General features: G+C 39.6%; 1 protein-coding gene across 6 annotated transcripts in view; it reads left to right on the top strand.

The window, feature by feature from the left end:
• Nucleotides 1-21,572, top strand: part of cep104 (centrosomal protein 104) — a 36,416-nt gene that overhangs the window by 9,498 nt on the left and 5,346 nt on the right. For 5 of the 6 annotated variants that reach the window (XM_026153878.1, XM_026153874.1, XM_026153875.1 and 2 more), the window contains 12 exons: nucleotides 501-716; nucleotides 1,619-1,786; nucleotides 4,403-4,576; nucleotides 7,436-7,612; nucleotides 12,010-12,210; nucleotides 14,672-14,767; nucleotides 15,047-15,134; nucleotides 16,260-16,332; nucleotides 16,529-16,637; nucleotides 16,784-16,922; nucleotides 18,787-18,854; nucleotides 21,015-21,102. In XM_026153878.1, the coding sequence (XP_026009663.1) occupies nucleotides 501-716; nucleotides 1,619-1,786; nucleotides 4,403-4,576; nucleotides 7,436-7,612; nucleotides 12,010-12,210; nucleotides 14,672-14,767; nucleotides 15,047-15,134; nucleotides 16,260-16,332; nucleotides 16,529-16,637; nucleotides 16,784-16,922; nucleotides 18,787-18,854; nucleotides 21,015-21,102 (1,597 nt within the window). The remainder of the gene's footprint in view (nucleotides 1-500; nucleotides 717-1,618; nucleotides 1,787-4,402; nucleotides 4,577-7,435; nucleotides 7,613-12,009; nucleotides 12,211-14,671; nucleotides 14,768-15,046; nucleotides 15,135-16,259; nucleotides 16,333-16,528; nucleotides 16,638-16,783; nucleotides 16,923-18,786; nucleotides 18,855-21,014; nucleotides 21,103-21,572) is intronic. The other variant, XM_026153879.1, reaches the window with a different exon arrangement.

Raw genomic sequence — 21,572 nt, 5'->3', positions numbered from 1 at the left:
TTTACTCACCACCTACTAAGACTACCCCTAGTGCAGGTTTAGGTTTCACTATTTAATTAAAAGCGTGCAACAGTTGGCTGACTGCAGCGGCTCCCAACCTGGCCTCAAGGCAGGGCTTTGAGCCTTGCACTAGGCAGCAGTGTGCCAGTTGGCCCAGGGGCACCGGAGACAGTACTCTGCTCGGCTGGCTGGAAGTTTGGCTTGAACAGAGAGGGTTCAATATTCATTGTCATCCTTATGTTGAATGATTGACCTTTTCACTAGATGAATGTTAGTGAGAGTTAGTGAAAGAGCAGAGGTAATCAATTTTTCAAAAGTATTTCTCAGGAGGGAAAATGCAGATCAGCTTTCTCTAAACTTTCCATCATAATTTTGGATGCTGAGACATTAAACAGTATAGCAAAATCAAACCGCCGTAGTAAGAAAATATAATATACATTATATTTTCTTCAGCATGTGGTGTCAATATTTTTTCAGTTTCTGCTTTCTTCTGGTGACAGGTTACCAGTGTGCCTTACGACGAAAGGCCGCTGCCAGCCCTTCAGAGGAAAGATCAGCCACTGGAGGCCACTCAGAGCCCTGCGGAGGAGCACTCCCCGATATCAGAAGTGCAAAGGACTCCACAGAGCACTGAAATGAGTGGAGAACCAGAACCCCTGACAGAGAAGGTGCTGAGAGAGGCTGGTCTTTCAATAGAGGTCTTTGGAGAAAGCCTGGTAAGAAAAGATAAACATATGTGAAACAAACAGCTAGCTAAGCCAACGATAGCTGTTAACTTTGCGCTGTGTTTATATTCCTACATGTCAGGATCTCAGTGGGCCTCTGGGAGTGACTACACTCATAAGCACAATTTCTCTTTGTGTAGCAAAGGCATTGACCTTTTTTTGGCACAAATCATTTGCTTCTGTTTTCAACAATTTTGGCAAAAAATCATGGGTATTGTCCTTGGGTACATACCGAAATGAACAGAAGTAGTTTAAAAAAAGTAATTATTATTGTTATTGTGCTTTTTCTGGTTGTTGTTAAGCCAGTTCCAAGGTCATAGTGGGTGTATGAAGTCAGTTAAAGTCATAGTGTATTTCAAAAACTGAGAAGAAAAACAAACCTAGAGCATTGTGTTATTTTATGTCACTGGAGTACTTTACTTTCTTACTGTCAGTGCAAAAATAAAACCTGTCACCTTTTAGTATTTAGTCAGTTTTATAAGTAGCCCAGTCAGAAAGATTTCAATGTATATTTGAGAGAAAACCCAACTAACTGTTGGCTTATTTTTAACACTGGATAATGTAAGTACTCTTCGAGTTAAAAAAATAAGTATAATAGGAAAAACAAATTTTGAACTCTTTTGAAAACACTTAAATAGCCTATTTTATACAGAATCTATTAGCACGCTAACTATAATTATAGTTCATCACTGTTCGAATGACCATGCAACAAATAGCTGCCATTTCCTTTTAAAAAGTTGTTTTAAATTAATAAGTGAATGCCTTTGGAGTATTTGCTGCATTTAAATCTCACAGCATATACCACACACTTTTATTTCCACATGCTACAATACCAATGTAACTAATATGTATATTCTCATCCTCTTGGTAAATCTGCTGCCATTCACTCCCAGGTGGCGGGGGTATATTCTAAAACCTGGTGTTACAGAGTGGACGCCCTGCTTTCTGTGTATAAGAAGCTTTTGGAGGTCTCTCCCACCACCCCCAAGGAAGAGCTGAGGAACATGATAAGAGCTGCTGTGTTCCTCGTCAAAAAAGCCCTCTTGGATAAAGTCACATCTGTGAGTCATTTCCTCAAAAGAAATTAATCTTAACATAAAAATAAGCCCAATTAACACATACTACATAGGTTTCAAGCAGTGCTAACCTACATTTTAACATTGTTAAAAATCAGCACCCGCTTATACAGCCACCCCCTGAACAATGTTCCCCCTGTACCACGTGCAGCCTCCCAGAGCTAGCTTCTTTAAACAAATAGTGTTGACAAGGATGGCTTTGTAATCCTTCTGCGTGGAATGGTAAAAATGGATGAAAAAGGCTTGGCTGCAATAATTCCTAGTCACTTTGATGCACAGAATACTCCATTAAGATGTTAACTGGTTAATATACTGCATAGAAATGGGCTTGTTTAATTCACGCTTAACAACCTTGGTTTGTATTAAATATTATTATATCCTGGTTCTGAATCTAACGTTGGGTAGTTGTTGCAGAAATCTTGTAAGAGCAGGTTTATTGATGTAGGGAGAACCTTTCGTTTAAGCTAAAAGATGATACTCCAGTGCCATGTAAGCAATGCCATGAATTTTGCTGTCATTTATAGTGGCTTTACTTCCAATCTTGTCCTGGGCTTTCAGTTTTGTGTGTATCTGTGGGTGTGTATGAGTCCTTCGGCCCAGCCAAACAGAGCAGTGATGCAAGAAAAACACTAGCCAAAATTTGAGGACCCCCCTCTGATTGACATTTTTTGAGAAAAGTGAAGAACAGAAACACTTTCATAAATTTAAATTCACAAGTTTAATATAGACATACCATCACAATCTAAATTATTTGAGAGATGCAGTAAGGCCAAGGAAATGTCTGTTTCAACAGAAAGGTAAGTGTTCTTTTTTTTTTTTTTTTTAATTAATTGCTAATAGTGATATTTAATAAAAGCAAAATGTGGCACTGTTTCAGGGAAATGCCACAATTTTGTTGTACATGTACAATCACAGTGAAGGACTATTCTATTTTTTTCTATTTTAAACAGGCTTATAAATAAATGGTATAAGATTTATTGCCAAGATAGGATTGTTACAACAAAGACAATTAACCAAACACACATTTGCATACTTTTTGTCCTAAATTTATACACAATTGTGGAATTGAATAAAATGTATATGCTAAATAGACGTTGGCACTCACAGTGCCCAGGCAATATTTATGCAAATTCTAAAAGATCTAATACAATGTTCTAATGTATTTAAAACCAGTTTGTTCAGCTGTGAACAAGGCGAATGGCTAATTTTAGAAACCTGACATCCAAATTAGGCAGATGTAAGCAAATCTTTGCAGAGCTTTTGGTAAATAAACATGCAATACTGCTCTTTTCTCTTAGATATGGAGTACCATCACACTTTTTTATTACAATGCAGTGTCACTATAAACAAGTACAGACAAAACCTTTTACTGTATAGTGATTTTATAGAGAAGAGAAAGAGCATTAAAAAAGTCCAAAGTATTTCTGACGATGAAGGGTTGGAATATAAACCAAAGGCTCTTTACTTTTACCTAATCTTGTGAATAGATCACACCCAGTTTTAGCAGAGTTTAGATCCAGTTCAGCTCTCCCAGCTTATGATTGACTAGTTGTTTTTGGAAATGTATCAAAAGCAGACTGTAGTTTTGCAATAGTCAGTGGCATAATAATTTTTTTAAAAACTCTATAAGCATGGTAGTTTATGCATACTAGCTCTGCTGCTATAGGTAGCAGAGATAGTATATGGCATAAACAGAAGAGGTATATAAGACTGGATCCCTGTGGAACACCTATAGTAAGAAAAAATGGACTAACCTGAAAAATCTGAAGACTCCTTTCAGAGTTCTATGAGAAAGACTGCCATAAAAACGACTTTTCATGTAAACTGACTGAGCATAACTTTTCAATCAGAATGCCATGATCTACTGAATGAAATGTTAACTGTACGAAAAGTGTAGCACAATACTGATGGTTATTAAGGTTCGTTGTACTGTGGCATGATTTAAATTCTGACTGTTCTGATGTTAAAATTCAGGTACAGTCACAGTTCAGCACTTATAAAGGAATCTAAGGGCTTTTGATAAGCAGGGCATTTTTGAGATGGGATGCCGATTATTTAGGCCATTAGGGTCGACTTTTTTGTGTAATGGTAGGACCTGTGTTGCGCATCAGATTTTTTTTAATTTTAGCTGTTGCAAGGGATAAATTACAAATGTATGAGCAGCGATTAGGTCTTCAAGTACATACACTAGTGCAAAATGCATAACTTTTATTACTTTTAAAATGTCAATCATACTGACTATTTATTAATTTAACATATAAATCTGATCAAAATTTACTTTAAATTTAATTTAATCTTCCACTACCTTTACTCTGCTTAATTTGGAATATTTTTTCTTTTACAGCCTTAATTTGCGGCTTTTCTTCTTCTTTATGAGGATTTTAGCATCAGTGTCTCTCTCAGACCTCTTTAACATATTTTTAAAAAACAAAAAGAGAAAAGATATCAAACATAGATGTTAATAACTGTGTCTGCTCATTAATTGGTGGGAGGCGGTAGGTCCATACAGAGATATATGAGTACATATGGTGCTACCATTGTAGTAAGATTTTAGAAAGAGCACCAAGTTTTAAGTTTCATTACAAAAGGATCTTGCTTTAGGTTCTACATGCCTCGCTGAAGCTGCTGCGGCTAATGCTAAGCCAGCTGATCCCAGGTGTAGGGCTGGGCCGAGCTGAGGTGACCCACTGCTTGGAGCAGACCTTTCCTAATCTGCTTGCCAGGACCGGAGACTCCACTACTCGCGTTCGGGCCACAGTTTCTGCCTTCATACAGGTATTGTACAGTTAGACCCAACACTATTCATCAACCTTTCGGTCTTTTGTGTCACCCTGCTCTCTCCCATCTTCTTTTTATTGTGTGTTTGCTAAGTGAAAACCTTTATTTATGATATGTTAGAAAAACCAACTGACCTATGATTCATTCAAACAAAAAAGTCACCTAACTCACAGGATGAACTGGTGAACTTGGAGAAAAAAGAATGCCAGCAGTAACAACCTTTGGCATGCATAGTTTTACACAGTTTTTACACCAGAGGAATGCCCTATTCTTGTCTGGTATGACATTGTAGCTGCTCAACAGTGAAGCTAGAAGTTACACAGAGATTTCTACAGATTCTCAGAATCTTTTGATGAGTCATCTCACATTATTCCCATGCTTGTGTTGTTGGTAGGTTACTGGTAAATTCCAAGTTTTGCTTTGATATCCAACCAAACAACAATGGTAGAGTGAGCCAGCACTAAAATATTCTGCAGTAGGATTAGCATGTGGGTGTGTTGAAACGTCACATCTTGAGTTAGGTCATGCTTTTTCCATTTATAATTACGGTACATAAAGAAAATATGGCAGTCTAATGTTATAGCTGGGATTTGTTAAAGCTAAACAGCTTTCCCTGTTGAGTACTAAATTTCCCACACAATGACACAATGGTAAAAATCTTTGCTTATTTCTCATTTAGGCAGCCACCATGAGTCTGCATTCAAAGTTATTTTCAAATTAGTATTAATAAATACTACACTATAATCAAAGACACCGAAGAGTTCCAACATGTGCAAAATTCAATCCAACTTTCCTCCCAGTGCTCCTCCAAAAAGTATTACTTTTGTGTGATGCCTCTGTATATCTGGATTGAGGCACCATTTTTAGCACAATATGCTGTTTCATCTCCCTAAAACTGGATTGGTTGTTGCAAAGTATAATATTTTCTGTTCTTTGTGCATAAACATCCAAGGTCCTTATTCCAGTGTAAAAATGAACAAATGATGTTTTCTTAGAATGTCACTTTAAAGTTGGGGCTAAATACTGGTAAATATATCAAAATGCTTCTCAAAATAATTATTAGTTATCCCCTTAAGTAGAAATACTATTAGGAGTGTGGAAGATGACTTCTATGAAACTTAAACTGAGGAGAAAAAAAGGAAGGGCAAAGTGGTAAAACATCATAGCAACACTTAGGTCTAGTTAGTCCAGTTAATTTTTCTAAGCATTGAAAACTCCAGCCATGACTAATCTGTCCAATATTTCTAAAGGCATTCATAAAAAGAAGACAATGGACAAAGCAGTTTCATGCATAATTAATGTAAGGTGTGGTGACTGATTGTGGACTTGAAGCATGCACTACGTAGCACGCAGGACAACATTCCTTCTTACAGGTTCTTTGTAGCTCCTGGCTTGGCTTTGAGATGCAAGCTGTGCATTTAGTTTTTGCTTTGTTTGTTTATAAACCCGGTTGATGTAGACATGGATGGAGAGACCTGAACTATTCATGTAGTGATGATTTGACATTAACGTATAAACTTGCATCACGTAATATTAGTGGTCAGGAAATGAGTAGAAACTACTAAGCTCCGTGTGTACACGTCAGCAGTGCTTAAACACTACAAAAAGAAAGAAGACATTCTCTTAAAATGCTGAATGGCATTGAGTTAGTGAAACGCTTCGGCTCTTACATGCTGTAACTTTAAGTGTTAAAGTGATTATTGCAAGACTAAGGAATGGAAACAGTGATGCAGTGATAAATCAGGTGTGTCTGATGGCAGCACTGTTCAGGGAAAGTATTGCAGTGTTTTCACAGGTTCATTATTAAACTGATTAATTGCTAAATATACTTAGTGCACATGCACTGACATGTAAATCGACAACCGTTAAGATAGGTCTGTGTGCTCAAATGGAGGCTAAACGATCGCTTACAAGTTATATTTAAAAGAGAGCAGTCAATTATAAATAAATTTAATTATGGGGAGTTTTGCATTTTAGATAGCTAGAAACAGAAGGCGAGTAAGGAAGTGTCTTGAGGTGTTGCAACAAACTGCACAACCTTCAGACAGGCCCCAGACGCTGAAGTCACCACTTGTGTGATTTCATTACCAAAGTGGAGTGGTATAGGTAGGTATAATTTGTGCTCTGTACTGGTGCAAGATAACAAACAAGATAACAAAACATAATGCAGCACAATAATCATTTGATGTCAGTTATTCTGTTTTAACTGTAATTCAACTATGAAATTCTCTTTATTGCACAAGCACGCTTTCATTTGGACTTTTGGGTTGAAAGAAGAAAATGTTTCTTGGCTGCTGGATGGACAGATGATGTACACTGTATATTTGTGTATTTGGTTAGTCAAATTCGTTCCTGTGTGCTCATGGATGGGCGTGTGTTGAGTAAGAAAGGGTGGGTGCCCTTTCGCTCAGTAGCTCGCAGACTTAAGCTCGCAGCCCCTCTTCTGCTGGATTGTGTTCAGAGCTTGACTCAGGGACTGATTGAATCGTTCTTTGTGTGTCGAGGGCCAGTTGCACACTTCTTTTCTGCGTGTCTTCCTATATTTCCGACATACATTCCACTCACCTGATGTGGTTAAAACAATGACAGGGTTTTCTAAGACCCTTCTTCAGTTTTACTCCGATTGTCAGCTTGTATTTTCTGTCACGACTTGTGCCTATGCCAGAGGCCAATGTTGAATGACAAATTACCGTGTGCAGCATCACAAGCATACACTGTAATTTGTTTGAGGTACATAGCACTTGCATTACTTCTGTACTACAAGTCTACAAGACTTGCAGGTGCAAGTCTACAAATACATTGCGTGATTTACGCCCCCTTAAAACTTGCTGTCTATTTCTCTTGTCCCTCATGTAGGAAATTGCTGTTCTGAAGGATGTCAGGGCCCTGCAGATGATCCCTGGTGAGCTGGTGAAACCCTTCAAATCCAACTTTCCCTCTCGCCTGGCTGAGAGTCGGGCTGAGCTACTCGAGAAACTGCTCATTGAACTTGGTACAGAAAACTCTGGCTTCACCCTGGAAAATGTTATGACGGTAAACAACCTGAACCATAATAAATATGTTTGGTGTGATAATTATGTCACTTATAAATATGAATGTACTAATGTGTTTTCTTTGGGTGTGCAATTAAATAAAGCCTACTAAGTCAAGTAGGACAAACTTTGTTTAAATAATTAAACATTTCAAAAGCTCAAATAAAAAGATACACATTCACAGATAAATAATTAAACAATTGACTGCCGTTTTTCTTTAAGGCAGTGTTTCAATTCATAGTTAATTCCTTTCTGGAAAGAGCAATTACAGCATGATATGTACTATATAAACTATATAAAATATGGAAATCTGTGTCATTCCACTTCAAAGTAGAAAAGGATAAGGAAAGATCCTATAAGCTGACTTTCTGTTAAATTTGGGTCAGTAGTTATGGTGCAACTTTACAGAAAAGCAGCAGTCCCTCCCAGGCCTTCTGTGGCCATTCATTTACGTAAACAGGCCCTCAGTAATGTCCAGTCAGCTGAGTCAATGTTGTCACTGCTGGCACCCTCTTTAACGTCTCCTGCACTCCTTTGGTTTCCAGCAGTGACCTAATATCTATGTGCAAACTATCCAACTGTTAAACTGAAGCAGGCCAACAAACTGTCTCGTACTCCTCTCCGAAACCTTTTTGAGAACCAGTACATGTAATGCTGCTGGCTTTAGTCATTTGTTCAGACATGCGTCACTTTCAAATTAATGTTACTCTCAATTTTATTAACTTATTCTGGCAACAGTAAAAGAAAAAGCCACAGTCTTGCAGTATTACAGTATGTGCTGTTCGGTAGATTGACAGTATGTCTAGGGACACATATGACATGAGGTCAGTTTTATTAATTTAGCTAAAGGATTTCTGTTGAGGAAAACTCCGAATATGAACAAGGTATTTAGTGATTTCGTTTTTCTGTGTGCACCTCGTGGTAAAGGCTCACAAACTGTGCAAAAACTGCAGAATTTGTGATGTACGCGTACCACCGCCGGTGCTGAAATGTGAAAATTTCTTAATGTTCAGATGTATGTCCACTGTGCAGTTTAACATAGTGTTTTATCATATTGGACCAGCTTTGAGGCTGAGATTAGAGATTACATCAAGACACTTATGGCAGGTGTCTCATTCCAAAAGTTTTTTTCTTCCCTCGTGTCATTATTATCATGTTTCTCCAAGACATCCTGGTCTTTTAAATTAGCTGAGCGAGTCAAAATACGAGAGAGAAAAGCATGCCTGTAATCTGGTGCTTTTCCAACCAGTGTGTGAACTCAGATATGAAGTAAACCTCTTGGATTCATGGAAAGGATTTCATGAATCCGTTAAAAATGTGCGTAATTTTTAACCACTCCTACTTTACCCCCCCCCCCGCGCGCACCGCCCCGTACCACTCCCAATTCAACCCTAGTCTTGAGCAAATTGTTAGGTTTGTCCTCTGAGTTTCTCCGCCTATTGAAGCCAAAGCCACATAGGTGGAACTGCACGGACTGTGTTTGCATGCTTGGGCATGCTTGCATAGCTCCTAACCCTTTTTTGTATTGACTGCCACATGTGTTTGCTTGGAAAATATTTTCTGCCTGAATTGAGATGTAACAGGACCGCTGCGCTTCTTTCCTGACTGTCACACTTTCTGCTTTCATGTAAAACACGAGCAGACAGCATGTTTAAACTGAAAGTCAATGAGAAATTTATGAATTGCCAGTTATTTTTATTACTTAGTTGCCTTGTCCCCGATGTTTCCCTTCAATATCCCTTAATCCACCTTGCTAATCAGATTTGGAGCTATTTTACCCGCAGACTTCTTCTTGTTAACATCGGGCACTTTTAACAAACCATCATCAGAGAAATTGCAACAGAGGTGTTAATATTTCTCACGGTGAAGACAGAAAAATAGAAATGGTTTGGTTTAGTTTCAGTCTGATACATAACAATAAGTAATGCAACTTTCTTTTTGAAAGAATAGAGTGTTCAGGCTGGCTGCTTGAATTATCCCTGTTGCACAAACACAGAACTGCTACACTCTTCCTGAGGGTACAAAAGCAATCATGACAAACCACAAAGCTGAGCCCGTATCATCATTGTGGTGACTGCGCATGTGAGCGTTCCTTGCAGTACTGTACTTTCCCATGTTATCGTATTTCTGTCACACTTAGGGAGAAAGATCTGAATGATACTGCAAAACATACATAGCTTATCTATGTTCATTTGATTTGCTCTAGCAGCTAGGTAAGTTACTGAATTGACTGAATCTGGCAGATGAAGCACCTAAAATGTTTTTTCCCTTTAAAAAGACACGAGCACAAGTGCTCAATTCACATGAAGGATGAACTGATGACAGTTGAATATCAAGGTCATTTTCAGTTGGAAAAAGCCCAGATACTGATTATGACAGACTTTGAAGTGATAAGGTTTTACATGCAAAAGGTCAACTTCACTGTTGTAGTAGTTCAGAATACTTTTTAAGGCCACAGCTCAGGAGCAAAGAAAACTCCATCCTCATTCATGGAAGTTTTTCAATTCTGTTACATCAGTACAGCGTAAAATGTGAGATTTAATGAAATCTGGTCAAATGAAATTTACTTGATTGGTATACATTCAGTTCATACTAAGCACATTTTCCATAATGAGTAATTATTTGAAAAAATACATATTTGACTATGTATATTTCAGTAGCATTTTACTCAGAATTTCATTTCAAGTTTATTGAGCGTGAAGAGTCATTTTTTGGAATGTGAGCATATTTCACAAAACTTACAAACATGTTTAATCCCCACATATTATTTCCATTCAAAGCCTTCCATACATGTTACTGTTAACCACACCTTCACGTGTTCACGGCCCTTAGATAGTAATTCTAGTTTATCGTGTCTTTGGGCTCCTGTGACTGTCCCCCTCGACAGCTCAGCTACGGTTTAGCTAACATATTTCCGTTTTCTTCCACTGTTACTAGGGTGATCTACTCTGAGGTGGAAGCCAGAGTGAAAAAGGGGTTGGAAGATACAACAGAGAATAATGGCATGCTGTCCCTGAGCCGGTTGAGCGAGGGATGGGTGGCCTTTGTACACACTTTACTTCTCAATGTTAATGTCCTCCACTGGCAGGATGGCCTTTCTATCATCCCTCTCTTCACAGCAATTATGCTGGATAATAAGTTCATTTTATATTATGAGTGTCACTCCTCTGAAAGGACTCTCAACAACGTTGTACATGAAGCTAAACTGGGCATAAATCGGATACTGTAGAGTGTAAGTAAATATGGATGTAGCTTAACACATCCGTGGCCTTTCTAAGAAAGACAAATGGTGTGTATCTCCTGAGGTGGCTTTCAAATGCAAAAAATGACGGAATCTGTTGCAGATATCGATCGAACAAGTTCTCTTTAGTTTGTTAAATGGGGTGGTTTTCCAAATCAGATGAGTTTTTCATTTATTAATTTTTTTGTGAATACATTTAGATATCATTTAGAAGTATGTGTTCCAGTATAAAGGTTTAATGGTAGAAGGAAAGGGGTAATGCACAAAGTCTTTTTTGGTTCTTAGATGTAATATCTTCCCAAAGAAATCAGGTTTGAAACAGTTAACAAGGTAAGCTTGTAGAAGGTCAGTAATCAGATTTTAAATTATTTTCTCTTAGCCCAGGTCTGTCTGTTCATCCATCCATCCACTGTCTTCCGCACTTCCAAATATGCAAACACTGTCCTGTAGTGTTTTGCATGTAGACTGTATACAAAAGATGGATGTAGCCACAGTGACAACACACTGTTTTATGGACATTTTGATACCTCATTTTCATATTTTTCTTTCTTTTTTAACCAAAAATGATCATATTCAGGTTACAGTATTAATTTAACAACTAATGATAGCAGGCTTGGTTTATTAAACTGCACCAACTGACTGTATGTTCTAAGTAACAAGCAAATAAAATACTAGGATTTCACTCGTCTAAATGATAGCTCATTGGACTGGACGTACTAAACTGGACATTGGTGTTGCTGTGTGGTACTTTTAGTATTTCTGGAAATCTGGTATGTCTTAAAACAAAAACATTGACCACCCAAATGGATATTATATATGGTTCATTGTGCCAGTCTGTAAGCATGTTGATAGCTGACGTTAGCTATTTTAAATGGTATAGCCTGGACTGTTTTGAGCACTTTGCTGTTGGCTTTTTGTTTTTAGCTTGGAAAAATGCAGCTTAAAGATTTTTCACATAGTTTTTCAAATCTGAATTGTAACTGTGACATCAGCACATAAATGGACTGCCGTTTGTCGCTCAAGTGATGATCCCTAATTATCCCTAAATATTTCAACCTCAGTGTATTATATAATTTTTTTTGGCATATTTTGGATTAGAAATGGAATAATAATATAGACCTTTTCATGTTTGTGGAAACCCTGTTGTTCCCTGTTAGTTCTGTACAGCGGCATTGGCGCACAGCGCATCAACAGTTCGAGAGCTAGCAGTGCGAATCATCTTATCTGTGTACCAAAAGGAGAGAAGTGCCATCCTAATCTACCTTCCACCCAACGATGCTGCAGTCCGAAAGAACTTCCTCTACAAAAACCTCTTTGATGGCTTTGCCAAGATTGACGGAAAGCTGGTAGAGACTCAGGCAAGTGTTTCTTTTCCCCATTGCTGGTATTAAATTTTTATCTTATACTTGGTATCTTCTCTTCTTAAAAAAAGAGAAGAGGGCCTCTGGCGCATCGGCCTAACTAGGGGGCTCTTCAACTGACAGGGAGTTTGTTCCATCATTGCAGGAGTCCACTCTGCAGGTGGGGGAGAGTATAGGAGAGGTGGAGAATAAACTTAACCTGGGTGTCTACTGTCTTGTGCAGTCTGGGAGATGATTGAATGTTAGGGTGGGTACAGTTTCCTCTGCGGTGGGGTCGGGTGGGCTGCCCCGGGTCCTGTGGGGCTGCTGCCGTAGGATGGGCCCGGGCTCCCTTGCCTTGGTGGGTGCCGAAGGACGGGGGTGCCTACTGGGGTCAGCGGGGGAGCTGGCCCCAGGGAGGGGCATCTTGCTCCTCCCTTCTTTTCCTCCCCATCCCCGGCTGCCTCCCTCTTCCCGCTCCAACACACCCACCCACACAATTAAGGCCTTGGGGTGCGGGTGTGTCACCAGGGTGCAGGGGAGGCATCCACCCCCGTCCCCTTCTGGCCACCTGTGCCTCAATTTTATTCCACGACTTAGACATCCACATTACTCACACTCTCGTAAGACATACATATAGGGCCTTGAGGGTGGGCACGTTAACGGCGTCCAGTGGACGGTCTGTATTCAACCCCACCTCTGGTGCCGGTGCCCACCTCTCAATTTTAAATCCATGTAGACATTGAGGGTTCTCGGGAGGGGCCGTGCTAACACCTGCTGCTCTCTGGCAGCAGCACCATGCTCTCCCGTGTTTTAAATGCACCTTAGAACAACACGCAGCAACACTACACATGAGCAAGAGGAGGGAGGTTTGGGGTCTTCACACACCGCTGTTCTCTGCTGGACATCGGGGCGGGGGGGCTGGGAGGAGGTGTTGGCCGTCCGATTGGGATCTGGGATGCGGGGCCTCCCTGCAGCTGCGGAGCCTGGGGCAATATGCTTGCCTCCACCCCTGGGGGAAAGGGTAACATCTCCTGGGTCTAGGTGCCGTTTCCCCCTCCAGAAGTGAGGGTACCTGGACCTGGGGTATAGAGTTTGTTTGGGGAGTGTGATTGTGTGTACAGTGTCCATGTATGTCTATCCCTATGTTGGGTGAGTGCTGAGTATTTGTATATGTGTGCATGAGGGTGGGAATGCATGTTTGTGTCTGCCGGTAACTGATGCCCTCAGGGGTCGGTGCATTGGTGGTTCTTGGTGTCCGGGGCTGGGCGCTCAGGTATGCACTAGCTCACTCCCGGTGACTACTTGGCGGGGCCTGGTGCCTGTTGCTCGGTCAGGCCTCTTCCGGGGCAAAGGGGGCCCTCGGGCCTCCAGCTTCTGGGCCTGCGGCTCGGTTCACTCTGGCACAGCTGGCTGCCAGCAGAGCCGGCGGGCACGCCACTGCAGCCTCCTCTGGCTTCTGCTCCGTGGCTACTGGGTGACCCCTCATCTGGGGCTCTCTTCAGCTCTTCCCAGGAAGGTGGCACGGATGCCCCTCCGGTGGTCCTCCTTGGGCTCTCGCACTCTGGGGCCTCTGGATGTCTGGAGCCTGGATCTCCTCCATGCCTGCTTCATGCCCTGGGGGACGGGGCTATGGCTCTCTACACCCTCTTGCAGACCATTACATGGGGAAACCTTTTGAGTACAAGCACGCTGAGCCACACAGGTGTGCACACAGGTGTTCACTGTTCATAGACATAAACTACACCTTTATTTGCTGCTATTTCCAAGCACATTATGCGCTGTCGGTCCTGCTTGTTACATAACAACATTCAATATTTAGTATTTACTGCTGTTTACACTTAGCTAGATTAACGTGATGGTGTTGTGTTTAGTATGTTGCTCTGGTTTTTTTGCTTGTTTTCTCTTCTTTTTCTCTCAACAGGTGATCCAGGAGATTTTTTTTCTTCTTTCTCTTTTTAAGTGCCCTTTCTCACTGTCCCTCTTCCCTTCTGTTTTTCTTTTCCTTCATCGTTCTTTCTCCCTTTCCTATCCCTCAGTCATGTCTGTCCCATCTGTAACAACTGAAAATAAAATAAAATAAATAATAACAACAAAGGTTGATCAAATGGACCAATACGGCAAGGCCGTGATGATCCATTTGGCAAAGTAAATCCATTGGGTATCCTTGTTGGTCTTCAGACAACAATTCTGACGGCTAAAGAACCAAATGGGACAGGCACAAAAAAAAAAGAATATTAAAACTACCCCAGAATTTGAATGGCTATGTAAAATAGCACCTAAAGCCTCAATCTGAAGAGCTTTAGGTTTGTGTAACCTTAATTCTAGACCTTAATAACAAGAGATGCCATAACTTAAGAAATGAAGGGTAATAATGTGTAAAAAGCTAACAATTACAGAATGAAAATGAATTGATAGAAGGTAAGCATGGTAGAGAACTGAATATGAATTGGACTAATGACATGCCACCTTCTCCTAGACTTTAAAGAAAGGTGGGGGTCAGCCGGACGGACAGAAGGAGAAGGAGGAGATCCACTCTCTTCAGGAGCAGCTGGCTGCCTTAAAAGAGATCACAGTATGTTGCGCTGTCATCATTCTGCAATGATATCACATCTCATAACAACTGTTAATTTCTATTTATGACTCCAGACTGTATTTTTACCTCGTAGGTGGTCACACACCAAGTAATTCACATGCATATAACACTTACACATTATAGCCTCACTTTATGCCCTGTCTCAATTAAAGGCGAATGATTGCATGTCTTGTTTTTTGGAACTTTGCTTTTTGACGTTGACTGTTCTTACACATATATATATATATATAAATATATATATTTTGTCTGCTTGTAAAGGAGAGAGGCAATGAAAGCACCAAAGGACAAATAGCCAAACGAGAAGTTCACAAAGCTGAGAAAGATTCCCAGAAAGCTGGCAAGGGAAGTATGTACCTACATAAATCACACTTCAGTTCCTACTCACATCTGCAGGTCTGAGGCAATGCACAAAAGGGAAATTTGTTTCTATGTGCTGACAAGGATGTGCCGATAAGCTCAGTGTTTTGAAATAGGCCCTGCTCATATGCAAACAGTAGGTGGAAAGGTGTTTTCAAGTCACCTTTATGTTGAGCTGTAATTTACCTGACCCTCCAGCAATTTTGACAAAAGAACAATTTTGAGGCCTTTGAGGGGATTGAAATTTGTAACACAGATTTCCATTTATGTGTTTTACTGTGTATCATAAGACTACGATAATCAGATCAATGGTCTTATAGATATGAGAGCTTAAAAATGAAAAGAAAAAGTGTTTATATTCAAGTTTATTGTTATATGTGAAAAAAAAGACATCATATAACAACAGTATGCAGACGGCATCTACGACCTCAGAATTTATACCGTAATCTAATTGTTATACCACTGACAGATTTTGAGATAGAGACCTAAAGTGTGTCCCTCACGCACTTGACTAAATTATGTATGACCTATTACCCCAGTACTTCAGCTGTGCCTTTAGATACAGAAATAATGGTGTAAAAAAATTTATATCAGCATGTGTGAGCATTACCTTTGCTTGAATAGCTTTAAAATTTGACAGGTAGGGTTTGTTAAAGTGTGTAGAAACACAAAGGTCTGTTAACCCTGTAAGACCCACCCCATCAAAAAATAGCCAGAAAATTAGGATTTTTTGCAACTGAGATGTTTATTAACCCTTATAACAAAATCCACTTTTTTTTTGCATATCATGTTGTGTATGACATATTTTTATTATATATTTATTATATATTTTTTGCATCGCATTTAATAGATTGGGCATTTTTGTTAACTTTTTGTTAACAACAATGTTAATTTTAGACAAAAAAAATAGTTTTGTCCATAACATTTTGAAATTATGGCAAGTATTGATCATGTTGATGAGATAGAGGTCTCAGAAACTCATGTATCAAATACGTTACAAAGGGCATTGTAGGGTTAATAGAATAACACATCAGTCATGCAAATTCTGAATTACAATATGGGTTTTGATTCAGTAGTGCTGGCTGTTACAGATAACTGTCTTATTAATTTCCAGCTGTCACAAAAGGGTCCCAGAACAAGAGGATGGAAAGTTGTAATGTCCAACAATCAATCAACTGTCTGGACAAGTATGTTCCTTAAAATCTTGTAAGCTATATATATATATGACTCAAATGGCCTTTATTTTTGAGAGATTTAGTTTTTAGTGTGTATTCACTGCTTTTTCCAGTCGAGGTATTCATTTATCTTTCATGTTGTGTTCAGTAATTGTCCTATGGTAAACTTTGGTACCATTTGATCCTCTAACTTTACACTCTGTTGTAGCTTGTGTATATTCTGCGGTAAAAAAGACGAGTCTTTCACAGAAGACGGATTGGACCTTCACTACTGGAAACATTGTCCGATGTTGCAGCGCTGCGACGAATGTCGACAGGTAGACTGCTAATTTTTTTATTTATTTTTCTCACTAGGTTTTCACTTCTGTTATAGAGCTGAAGTCAAAGAGTTAGATCCAGCTGCTGAAAGTATCTGTTCTGCATTACCAAGTTGATTGAGTATAGCTTTGCATTGTGTTCACAGGTAGTTGAAATAGCCAGCCTTACGGAGCACCTACTGGGTGAATGTGAAAACAGGTCCAAATTCAGCCAGTGCCCACTCTGCTCAGAGGCTGTGGCCAGCGAGGACCTGGTTCACCACGCTCAGGGTCCTGGCTGCAATCGTGAGTTCTCTCTGATTTTCCATGCAGCAGGAAACTGACTCGGTTTTTTTAATATTTCTCTGTTATCACTTTCATTATTAGGTGGCAAAATGGTAGGCAGGAATGATTGTGAGAGCTTGGTCTGTGCATGGTAGGCCTCACTTATATGAGTGTAACTGAGAAAAAAAAACTGTACATGACAGCGAATGGCAATTTCATAAAATCAAAACTGAACCAGTGAATATCCAATAATAGTAATAAGGCAGCAGTTCCACAATATATAATGCAGCTATTTTTTAATCTTTGGTAATTCAAGGTTGGATCTATTTTGGTTTAACTACATGAAATAATAAACTGGGAAGAAAAAAAACAGTTCAAAGATTTGACCTGATAAAAACAAAAGCAAAACATTTACATTCTAAAAACATGTCATTTTCCTAACCTTGTATATTACCCTGGATTTGTTAGTCAGGTGTTAGCCAGGTGACAGGAGGTGAGGTCCAATAATAATAATAACTAATACACACTAAAAGAAGATTTCTACTGAGCTGCATGCTCTCTGTAAATGTACTATTTATTTATTCATTTACATCATTATTTACATTTTTAACTCTGTAATCCTGGAGCACTGTCACGGTCCTGGGTCGGTGACCCAGTGTTTTGAGTTTCTTGTGTCTGAGTTTTTGTATTATGATCTTAGTTCTCTTTGTTGCCCCAGTTTATTCTTTAGTCTAGTGTCTTAGTTTGGCTTTCTTGTATTCTCTTTAGTTTTCTGAGTATTTAGTTAGCCGCCCTCTGTGTCTCCCTGTTATTGTTCTCTGTGTTTCTTAGTTGCTCTGTCTCTCCTAGTCAAGTCTGCGTCTATGTTACATTTCCTGTTTTACTTTGAAGGTCTGTGTCCTATGTGAATGTATTGAGTTTCGCTTCCCTTGGGTCTAGGGCTGGGCCATATCATAACGTTCACGGTAATAAAAAGCTGCCATTTTGAGTTCAATCCCGTTTCTCGTGAGTTTGCGTTTGGGTCCAATTCCTGCCTGCACACAGCCGAAACATGACAAGCAAACTAGCATGCAAATCAAGTCTTGACTATTTGGCTGCATATCATTTGGAGTGAATGATCAGTCTCTCGTAGGCCTGCAAACATCAGGTTTGCAAAGCAGCCAGCTCCACAGCTTCCTTGTTTTTTGTTTTTGTTTTTGTTTTTTGCAGTTTTACAGTAACTTAGCTATTTAGTTATCCTTTAGTTACGTTTCTCTTAATCCATGTCTGTGTTGGGATTTTCCCTTCCTTATTTTACTGCAAAAATGTCCTCTGTCAGATTTCAGCATTTTATTAGTTTCAGAAGGCATACTTCCTGAAATAGTGATTAATTATTCCCCTATAGATAAACCTGCTTCCCCTCGTGTACTTTTCCTCCTGGTTTTAACTCGATTTTCTCTGGGTTTCTTCCACTGACTTTGGGTTTAGCACCCTGTGGTTGTACATTTCTTTGATTGCGTTTGACTCAAATTATTGAACCGTTCCGTCTGAGAGTTTGTAACCTCTCTTTTCATAGTTGGGTACCGTTGCTCCATCGCATTTACACATGTTCACAAAGCCAGCATCTTCAATATTCTGCAATAAAACACTGCAAGGCTTACACCACTTCTCCAAATGTTCCATGAGTAATTGACACGGCAAGCCTTTTGTTTACAGTAGTTCCTGTTGGTTAGGCAGATAAACAAAACTTTCACTTGTGCGTAAGCATACGTTTCCCAAAATAGACCCAGTGCTCAAAGCTGTGTTTTGTTTGAAGCAGATTTCTTTCAGTACTGTAAATTCATTCATGGGAACTTTTCTGTAATTCTGTAAGAGCTGACTTGAAGGTGTCATCTTTGTGTTTCAGCCCCCGTTTTGGGTAAAAGCTCCAACCACTGTCCTCTGTGTCACAACAACTTCACGCCCGGAGAGGAGGTGAGACTGTGTACTTGCACAAGTCAGTTAGTTAATTATGAAATAATGGCAACAAGTTTCAACATTGATTTATTGGCATATGCAGAAATCTTCTTTGTCAGAAGCAGAAGTAGAAATGCTTCACATATAATAAAACAGAGAAGCCTTTCACAAACGAGGCTTTAGCAGCAAACAGGTGTTGAAGTAAAGCACAGCTAATGTTGACCTTTAAGGACTTCAAAGAAAGCAAAGCCTTTGTTCTTAATGGGCTGTTTCACTGAGAAGATGAAGTAAGTACAATCACATTCCTCACATTCCTGCTAGTCTCAGAAGAACAAAAGACAAAAGATTCTGATTAGCTGCTCATAGATAAAACTTAACCGGATACAGATTATTCAGTTTAATTAATTTTATTTGTATACGACCAAATCACAACAGCAGTCACTGCAAAGCTGCAAGTTATATTGTAAGGTAAACAATAATACCGAGAAACCCCAACACTCAGATGACTTCCTTTGAGCAAGTACTTGGCAACAGTGGGAAGAAAAAAACTCCCTTTTCCCAGGAAGTAACCTCTGGCAGAACCAGGCTTAGGGAAGGGCGAGAGGAGGGATACAAAACAAAGATGCCCTGTGGACGAGAACCAGAGATTAATAATACCTACAGCGTGGATTAGAAACACATTCACACATAGACAATGAACACATCTCATCTTCCTACAATTGCAAAATAGACCACATTTTATTTGAAACAGCGGCAGTTTGGCTGCTGACACAGTTCACAGCTCGGTATTATGCAGGTAAAGTTTCATCCCGTTTGTTTCTATTCAAGATTTGACAGTCACTGCGTCAAATGGGAAATATAAATAAACCTTGGATACACATTTGAATAGAAGTTGTTGAATGTAATATAAACACAGGGATAATAGTTTTGTGTCATCTTTAAAAAGCAGTGCTCGTATTTCAGTGGTTTTGGAGTCGCACAGCCATCCATGCTTCTCTTTGGTGTGTCTGGGAAGGTGAAAGTGGATACAGAGCGAACAAGATTCTCTGTCTCACAAGGAGACGCAACGCTTGGTTCTCCGTTTCATTCATCTTTCGTTCTGGTTTGTGTCTTTGTGGGGCCTAATGAATCATGCAACTCATGTTTCAAAGACACAGTCTTCCTGCAAGTGTGCTCGCCCCGCCTGCCTCATTTAGCAGCAACATTGTTGAGACACTTAATAGACCAGGGCATAAAGACCTAAAGGTGTGACTGTTGGGAAAGTTTGTGGATGTCATATATTACTTAATTTCCCTTGGCAGAATCTGTAGAGCAGATGTTTAATTTTTTCCAAGGAAAAAAAAAGGAAATGTAACTAAAGCAAAGTTGTAAACATAATGTAGTAATGGTCCTTTTTATATATGGATAAATGCAACAGTTTGACTCGATCGCCCTTTGTTTACAAATATCCTTTCCTTTCATTAATATTCTATGTAGAAAGGCACATTGCCAAAGAATGATGCTTTACTGCACACTACAGTGACTAACTTCCCTCCTCAGTACATACTGACAATCTGAAGTCAAAGTAAAAAGAGACAAAGAAGGTCTCTAAATGAAACGGAATTACTGGGAATGAGGAAAGAGGTTTCAGAGTTTTCACTAAATATTTTTAACTGTAATAATATTAATGACATAAGTACAGCTTGCTTGTCAGGTGTATTTAATAATATCCATTTAGTCCTGTTGGTATGACAAAATATGAGTTAAGAACGATTCAAAAAAGACAAAGAATCACAAGAATAATTATTGATTAAACTTCTTAAACCTTAAAAATCACTTGCAGCCTAAACAAAACACGAGATATAGATTATACACATCATTTTTTCCAACTTTATGGTGACACGTGCAAAGTATTATTGAGCCTTTCCTGCGATGCGTTTGTGCTCTCATTAAAAGTTTGACTCACTGCATGCAGTTTCTCACTTCACGCCCTCACATAAGGGAGAAAAAACTCACAGAAAGTTGCACTCTCTTTGCTGGAGGAGAGGCTGTAAGCCCAATGAAAGACTGCAGTGTTAGTAGGTAGGGAGGGCAGCCATTCAGGCCTTGACTGGGCCTACAGTAACCCCATGGTTGTCGCAGTCGTGAAAGTGCCTGGGAGAGGAGCAAACTCACTGAGCTACTTTGTCCCTGTTCCAGGCCTGGAAGGCTCACCTCATGGGCAGAGAGGGCTGTAAACAAAACTCACGCAGGACTGCGGCATCCCAAAGAACCCAGCCAGCACAAGGTAAAGCATTCATACACATCCCGTTTTTTTTTTCTTCTTTTTTAGCCACTTTCCCAACGCTTACTGTGACAGGTACAGAAAGCACCCACGTTCAGCAGTTTTCCACTGTGGTTTTGTCCCCTAGTTGATAAAAGGATGTATGTAAATTATAGTGAGAGATTAATTTGGAGTCTAGTGTAATGGGCTTTAGTGTATCATTTAGATTGATGTATGCTAGAACCCTCCTTTTTGGATGTGTGATTGATTGTTTTGTTTTTTTGTATCATACCTGATTGTGTGGTGATGCTAAAATAGCCCTTATTACTGTTTACATTATTTGATGCCAGAGAACCTTTAGTTCACTGTACACTATAGGGCCATGGATCATTTGAAGCTGTCCTGTGGAGCTTTTTTTGTTGACAGTGTACACCTACATTTTATTAATCTTTTGGCATGCTACTACCACCAAATGACCATCGTGAGAATAACTT

The sequence above is a fragment of the Astatotilapia calliptera genome, chromosome 20 (assembly GCF_900246225.1).
Source record: "Astatotilapia calliptera chromosome 20, fAstCal1.2, whole genome shotgun sequence".
Lineage (NCBI taxonomy): Eukaryota > Metazoa > Chordata > Actinopteri > Cichliformes > Cichlidae > Astatotilapia > Astatotilapia calliptera.
Note: the sequence above shows the minus strand (reverse complement) of the source record. Positions and strands in the feature narration are given on the sequence as shown.